The 7,930-nt window shown below is 39.6% G+C and overlaps 1 protein-coding gene across 1 annotated transcript; it reads right to left on the reverse strand.

Moving 5' to 3' along the window:
- Positions 1–390: 390 nt before the first annotated feature.
- hopx (HOP homeobox) lies at positions 391–7,478 on the reverse strand. The gene is made up of 2 exons (XM_005726570.1): positions 7,123–7,478; positions 391–673 (listed from the first exon to the last, which is right to left on the reverse strand). The coding sequence occupies exons 1-2, from the start codon at positions 7,270–7,272 to the stop codon at positions 596–598; spliced, it is 228 nt and encodes a 75-aa protein (XP_005726627.1). The 5' UTR covers positions 7,273–7,478; the 3' UTR covers positions 391–595.
- Between the last annotated feature and the right edge of the window lie 452 nt (positions 7,479–7,930).

Here is a 7,930-nt window from a genome sequence, read left to right on the forward strand (position 1 = left end):
ACTTTCTGGTGAGTTTACATCCTTTTTACTGCATTTAGTTATGCGGAGGAGGTTGAACAATGAAATTACATCACCTGCATTTGTTTAGCCCACCGTGTGACTTGTTTCAGTCATGTCTAATGGAAATGTTCCATGTTTGTCCACAGAAGTTCCTGGATAGTGGCAGCTGATGCCAGCAGCATCTATTGTAAACCCAGCGCTTCCTTACATCTTTTATAGTCGAATAAACAGCTCTGCGTCCAGCTCCGGTCCCTGCTGACAGAATTGCATGTACACTAACCAAACAATGCCCCCATCCTTTTCAAACCACAGCCCACCATTATATAACCCGGCTCCCTCAGTGAATGTGACTCCCAAATGTACAATAGTTGCAAAACACACTCCAAGTCATTTTAACTTACAATAATAATATGTTTATTTCTGTAACCATGGCAGATATATTGGCAGCAACACACAAAAACCTTCACATTCTGTAAGATAAAACAGCTTCAAAGATACAAAAACGAACAGAGAGGGAAACGTGAGGAATAGGAGGGGAAGTCAGTTCGTCCAGAAGGAAGTAGCTCCCTGCATCCAAAGAGGTGGTTGGAAAATCTCAGTCCAGCACAGATCCCTGTTTAGCTGGAAGACCCTCTGACTGCCTCCACTGTGCGTTACGTAGCGTGAACCATTTCTGTAAGAAACAAACAGGACAAACACACCCATGGGTGGGGTTAGAACAGGTGGCAGGGGGTTTTGTTCACTCATGTAAAGCCTGAACACAAGATTGATGATGTAACTCTTGGACTTCTCATATTTCCAAGAATTAAATACAGGCTTCTTTAAATGCATTTTCAGCCTGAGGCTACTGGTTACAAGCCTACATGTAGACAATAACTTAACCACTACTAATACCAACTAGAGCACATTACTCTATGGGTCTCTTAAACTGGTAATCTAATCACCCAGTTTGTGTGTATTATTATCATTGTGTGTGTTCAAGTAAGACACATGAGCTAAAGAAATATGATATGTATGTGAAACTTAAACTTGACCGTTAAAGATATAGTGGTGGATCACATAATTTAACATCTTTAGAGAATAATTGTTTTTTTCTCATGAGACACTACCACCTAAATCTACTGAGCTCCTATCTGTGGATTTAGTAAGGCATTAGAGTCTGGACGTGACTATCCTAGCTTACCATAAAGATATAGTTAGCCTGGCTTAGCATAGAAACTTAAACTGTCAATGTTTACTATCTAGCCTATTTACATTTTTAATAACACTTATTAAATTTAGCCTAATATAATGTTCAGTATTCATCATTTCAGCATGCCAACATTTTTATGTGTTGCCACATGGTGCAGAATATTACATCAGACTCTCAAGCTAGCCTAGCCAAACATAAAGCCTAAGATTAAGTGACAAAAAAAAATCTAAAGTAAAACATGCTGATATTTAACATTTGTACATGTTAATGTTAGCCTAATATATCTTTAACAATCAAAAAATTTAATAAATTGTAATAAAATCAATATTTTAATATTTATCGCTTCAGCTAAAACTGGCTAGCCCGATTCTGGTCGAAATTCTTATTTTTTATTTTTTTTTACCATCACAGCATTTGCAAAAATAAATTTAAAAATAAATAAATAAATAATAATAATAATAATATTTACCATCTAAAATGTTATCACGCTAACATTGACCTGGTAACGTTTTCCAAGTTAGCATAATAAAAAATATATCATTTCAGTGTGCTAATATTAGCTTGTGGCTCTTATTTAATTAAAATAAGGGACTTTAATTAAAATTTGTAAGCTAGGCAGCATATACATGTTGTCTTTGGTCTCACAGTCAAATTAAGACATTGCTCAGTCATGTCCAGTTTCAAAACTCACAGCTTTAAAAAGGATATAACTAACAAGTATATGATAAGGAAGCTGGTTGTTGCAGACATCTTTTATATACAGTCTATGGACAGCATCACAGGAAACAACTTAACTCAAATTATCAGAGGTAAATATTAATTGTTATTTGCGACCAAAGCATAATCATCATACAGAATCCCCACATAGAAATATGATTAACCAACACCGAACTAAACAAAAGCCCCTTTCCATCTGACTCTCATTATCTTCACAATCACACTACAGTCACATCTTTTCAGTGCATGTTAATGTGGTCGCTGACTCATCGTGGCAGAGCAGTGACCCCACAGCAAAGTTTTTTCAGGGCAACCGCAAAAAACGAATGTTTCCATCTAATTTTAACAGCATGTAGTCATGGCCCGTTTCTCTGACCCCTCTGCCAAAAACTGCTACACTAAAACTCTGACCAGAAGAGGATTGCATGGAGTGCTTTCACACACACGCACACACCCGTGACCCATTGCATTGCTGTTTTGAAATTCATGTTGTCTTGGGATTCACAAGAGTGCTGACGTAATCTGGGGAGGGATGCAGACCCTCTGACATGGGCCTTAGGGTGGATGTTTGAGCCGTGCGCCTGGCGAGAGGGATGGTTTCCTCATTTTGTACTGAAAACACACAAGATTCCCATTTGGAGTCATCTGGGATTGCACTTAAACATGATCAGACTAAATAAATTCAAGAACTATTCTCTGAACTTGGCTGTACGCGCTCTATCCCGTCTGTAAAGCCAGTCCATTACAATGCAATTTTCTTCACCCACTTTTCAATGGAAGCTGTCACTTTTTGTAATCCTGCTGAACCACACAATGGTGCTTATGTCATTTTTTCCTGTTGACTTTAAGTGGATTACATAAGACGGTCTTTCACACTTGACTCTTGACCCTGCAGCAGTGAAAACAAAGGAAGAGTTCACTGAAAGGAGCTCAAACATGCAGCACGGAGCCCATAACATTGTAAAGGTTAATGTGGAACAGGGAGTGGTAGCCGGGGTGGGTTCATTCAGTTAAACCTTCTCCAATGAGAGCTTTGTTAACAAATACAAAACGCTTAGGAGGGTCGACAGGAAGAGAAAGAAAGGCACACACAAAAAAAAGATCAGCTGGAGACTGAGTCAGTACTTTTTGATGAGAGGCCAGACCTTTACATTACCCTGCCTGGACTGGGCTTCCCTGTCAGGTTGGCCAAGCACCTTTGTGTGCACTGAATGGAAATACAGAATAGCCTGATTATTAGGCTTGGCAGCAACATGTGTTTGCTGTAGTTCAACCTTTTCTTGGTTATAATTCCTTCACTTTATTTCCATAAAGGACATCTCCTAATAGATGCACAAGGATCTACTGCCAAAGTGAAACGTAGGCCATAAATCGTCCACATCTTGCAGGATGAAGCGATGGTTCGAGTTACTCTTTAGTTTTGATGTTTGTAATAAACTTTCTCGCAGATTTCTGGATCCTTGAATTACTACTGTTAGCAATAATCCTTTAAATGTGCAAAACCTAATCCTTTAAAGTGGAAGTTGGTTACAAAGGAAGACCTGTGTTTGCCTTTTCTCTGCATACTCGGAAAAAAGATTCATATCTGGGATTTAAAAGGTAGGAGGACATTTCGACCTTTGCACTTGCATAAATTCCTGGAGTGTCTGTTTCTCCAGGCTGGGAATGTGGGTCAGTGCCATTTTTTCCAAAGCTGTTGTGGTTCATTTACATACAAGGTGGAGGTGGAGTGTGTCTCTCCCAACATGTCATTTATGATGTGAAGAGGTGGATTTTAATCCAAACCACAATGTTTTCCTAAATTTACCTGATGAGTCTAGGGTGCTCTAACCTAACTGAGTAGTTTGCAGAACCTAAATCCAACCAGCAGGTGAAAAAAAGGTAAAAAGAAAAAAACCTCCTAATCTCCTCCTGACAAACCCGCTACTCTTCCCACTATCATCACCTCCTCATGTGGCCTATGCTAAATAAAAATTACCCCCTGTATGTAACAGGAGGACGCAGGTGGGATCATTATAATCCATCCTGGGGCAAAAACACATTGGCTTTTCTGGATTACACACACAAAACCACTTACACGGCTATTGTCTTCTGCTTCTACACTGTTACCAATCATCCTGCACACCTCCAAGCTATTTGATTACTCATAACACTCTTCTCTGCTTACAGTCAAACAGAGATTGTCAAGATCTTTCATGAAGATTGCTCACCTGGTGCATCATCCAAAGATATTTACTGGCTTTTAGCATTTGATTCAAAGGACTATGAATGCTTATTAGTCTACCCTGATGGCTCCATGTTTCTGCTTGATGTCACAGCAACAACATGAGTACGGCTTTATAAACAACATTATTTAAAAAGCAGGAAAGACCAAACTGATTGTCGTGCCAACATTTTAAGTTAGTTTATTTTATAAAAAGGGCCCATGGGAATGTTTTCTTTGTGTGTGATTAAATAATTGACTAATATTATTTTTCTTGCCTCTTCATATTTGTTTTACTTTTTTTCTGCACAGCAAGTAACAGAGACATTAAATGACAGCATCTTCTGGCATCACTGATTGTTGCTTTGGCTATTTGTTTTTGTCAAATTGTGTTTAAACCTAAAACTGAGTTGTGATGAGGTGGGAGTGAGAATGATCCTTGGTTTAAAAAGCTGTTTCAAATCACTTGAGTTCAGTTTGGGGGGTTTTGTTTCATTTTTTTTGCTGCGCTTGTGTTACTGCAGTCCAGAAAAATCTTCTGGGACTGGTTTGTTGGGTTACAGCAGAAAAAATGACAGGATGCACAAATCTGTCATACATGAACTGTTAATGTACATGCCATGTCTTCAGCTTTATCACTCCTGACAAACACAAACACAAACACGGGCAGAAATTTGCCTACAAAACGAAACTGATGCTGCATCAGCTCAGATGACAGAGCCACAGGTTGGGCCTCGCCTCCTGCTGAGTACAGCTAAGCAAACAGCCAGGTCATTTGCCAGCCAAATCACGAACAGGAAACTTGTTCTAAAAGGAAACATCCCACCGTTTGCAAAGTTAAAACATCATCATGGATAGCAGCTTCAGAGTGCTGCTTGCAAAGAGGAGGTGCCTGCATTACTTTAGTGCACTTTGTGTTGTTATCAGAGCACTGAAGCTTCACATCTGGCTGCAGATGTGACAGATGCTCAGACTTTACAGTAGGCTACGGCATTCCTCAGATACAGTCAAGGCGAGAGTGCGTACATGTGGAAAGGAGCAGAGACAGACCATTTGGTACCAATGGAGGCATTACCAAAATGAAGTTTTCAAGAATTCATTCAAATATTCTCTTTATTAAGCTGCTTGAATATGAAAAACAAAAACGGTGTGTGTTTTCTATTCTTCACATAATTAAGCAAAAAGTAGATTTTAACTTTGGATTTTCTGGCTATAAATAAGAGATTTGGTACCGTTACACTGAGCTCTATAGACCGGTGAGGGGTATGTATTGACAAAATTATTAAAAATGTTGTAAGTAACAAGGTCTAGCTCAAATTTGGGGTACCTGAAGATGAAATTAAAAGATCATAAAAATATTAGACAGTAAGTTATACTGCAAAGAAATGTATAATTGAGGGGTTAGGCATTATTAAAGCCCAACTGATTTATCAATGGGCCAATACTGTGGGCCAATATTAGCTATTGTTAGTATTGATGTTTATAATGAACATTTAAAAAGTAAAGAACAGACGGGAGAAACACCCTTCAACCATGTTATCAGTGCTGATGTTGCATAGTTTGCTCACCAGAGGGCAGTGAACAGATTTATGCAGAGTGATAGTTAAATAAAAGAAAAGCTCTATAACTCTATGTCTCTATAAGAAAAAATTATCAGGCGATACATCAGAATATCAGGGGGGGTTTTTTCACCAAAAATATCAGTATAGGTCTTAAAAATTCAATATCAGTCAGGCTTTAGTAATTATCCCTTAAATAAGGCATTTGTTTTGTCAGTGAGGTGTCAAACATTCCTGTGAAACACCCATAGCCACTATGATATTCATGGGTTTTTTTCTACACAGCAGAAACAAATTAAAAGTAGCAAAACCCAGGAAATGGTTTGCATTTTTGTTTGAAAAGCTAACTGATTATGATTAAAGAAGATTTATATTATAAAAAGCATTTATTGACGTTGAAGCATTGATTTTAAATGTATTTTGTGCTGATATCTGAAATGTAAGCCAGAGAAGACGCATTTCTAACATCTGAACACACACGCTAATCTGGCACAGGTATGAGCAGCGACCACATCACCAGAAATGATATCATCTGAAACAGACGCAGCAGTCCCGCCCTCACTGTTTGATCCCAGGGCTCCTCTGAAAGTCACCCTGCGCAGATGAATCAGTGTTATCAGTGTTAACAATAGCTGACCCCCCTGACTCTGGGGTGACTTCATCAGGAAAGACAACTTGGAGTTGCTCCACTGCTGATCAGCTGTGGTCACTGTTGGTTTACACTCAGATGAGGATTATTTCACCACACTGTGATGTAAACAGAAACACTGAGCGCTCTGTTCGATCTCAGCGGAGCTGCCCCACAAATTCAAAGTCTTATTTCTTAGACACTGCATGATTATTTCCTCAAAGGTCACCTGACTGAGCCTCTGACAGGATTTACTCAAACACTAGTAAAGCTGTAAAAGAAGTCAGATTTACAGACTCAACATCTCTGAGTAAAGTTAAACTTCTGAAAACCGCACAAACGGAAAGTACATTCAATAAAGTACGACTTTAATACATCTCAGAATGAAACAAAGTACTTCCTACTATAGGAAAAAGTATTATGATAAAAGACTAATGCTTTTTATCAACAGGCGTTTTTCAGCCTTGAACAGTATTTAAATATTAAAAGTACATTTTTAGTAGAAGTTGGAATGCAGGTATTTTTTATACTTTTTCCTATTAAAATGTTTCCAGTTTATGTTATAAGATAATGACTATTATTAAATGCTTGAATAACAATAATCACCACTGTCAGTCTCCACAGGCCTGTCACGGTGATCTCCATGGAGATAATAACTTAAAGGTGTCCTATGTTTGCTCAACACTATCGTTTAAACAGCTCCTTATCGATAAGCCTCCCAGATCAGTAACATCGGGAAAACTGAACTCCACACTGTTTTAAAGCATTCCCGCTCACAACGACAGTAAAGAGAGGCTGCGGGAGTTTTTTCGGTTTTACTCACTTGTGTTTCCTCCTCTGACAGTCCGCACTCCGCCGCGATCAGCATGAGCGTCGTGCCGTCCGGATGCTTGCTGACTTTGTTGAAATTCTCCTCCAGGATAGCAATCTGATCCTGAGACAGGTTCATACTGTCCATTGCGTTAGAACCCATATTCCAGTCTCCTCCTGCTCGCCAGTGGTTCCGGCGGGTTCTTGCTTCGGTCCTGATTTGGAGCTCCGATGTGCGCGCAGAGGACGCAGAGATGAAGCAGCGCGTACTTACAGCTCGGCGGGAGTCTGTGAGCAGTGTGGGTGTGTGAGTATGTGAGCGCTGGGTTTACAACTGTCAACAGAGCAGAGCCCTTCCCTGAACAAGGGAGGCGGAGAAATACAAATGTTACACCAGGGGTGTCAAACATGAGGCCCACGGGCTAGAACCCGCCTACCGGCCCACTGAATGGGCTTTGCAACATGTCAACACCAGGAAAAACAAGAAGCTTTTTCAGAATATTGTGCAAACAACACAGTTCTGGATTATAACTCTTCCCTGGCCAAAATAACATCTCTGATAGACAGATTCTCCCACCCCATGCATGTAATTGCTGCTGAACCGCAGAGCTCCTTCAGTGACAGACTGCTGCATCCTCGATGCATGAAGGAGCGTTTCGGCAGGTCCTTCCTCCCTGCAACTGTCTGACTGTACAATCAGAACTGCTCCCAACAATCATACAGGGAGTGCAGAATTATTAGGCAAGTTGTATTTTTGAGGAATAATTTTATTATTGAACAACAACCATGTTCTCAATGAACCCAAAAAACTCATTAATATC

Source organism: Pundamilia nyererei, unplaced genomic scaffold (genome assembly GCF_000239375.1).
Source record: "Pundamilia nyererei isolate P.nyererei 1_Seehausen unplaced genomic scaffold, PunNye1.0 scaffold00020, whole genome shotgun sequence".
Classification (NCBI taxonomy): domain Eukaryota; kingdom Metazoa; phylum Chordata; class Actinopteri; order Cichliformes; family Cichlidae; genus Pundamilia; species Pundamilia nyererei.

Bases quoted from the DNA above. Each gene is read 5' to 3' on its own strand.
- hopx (XM_005726570.1), bottom strand. From the start codon at position 7,272: ATGGGTTCTAACGCAATGGACAGTATGAACCTGTCTCAGGATCAGATT. The intron at 674-7,122 runs GTGAGTAAAACC...TGTTTCTTACAG, and splicing joins TGTCAGAGGAGGAAACACAA to AAATGGTTCACGCTACGTAA.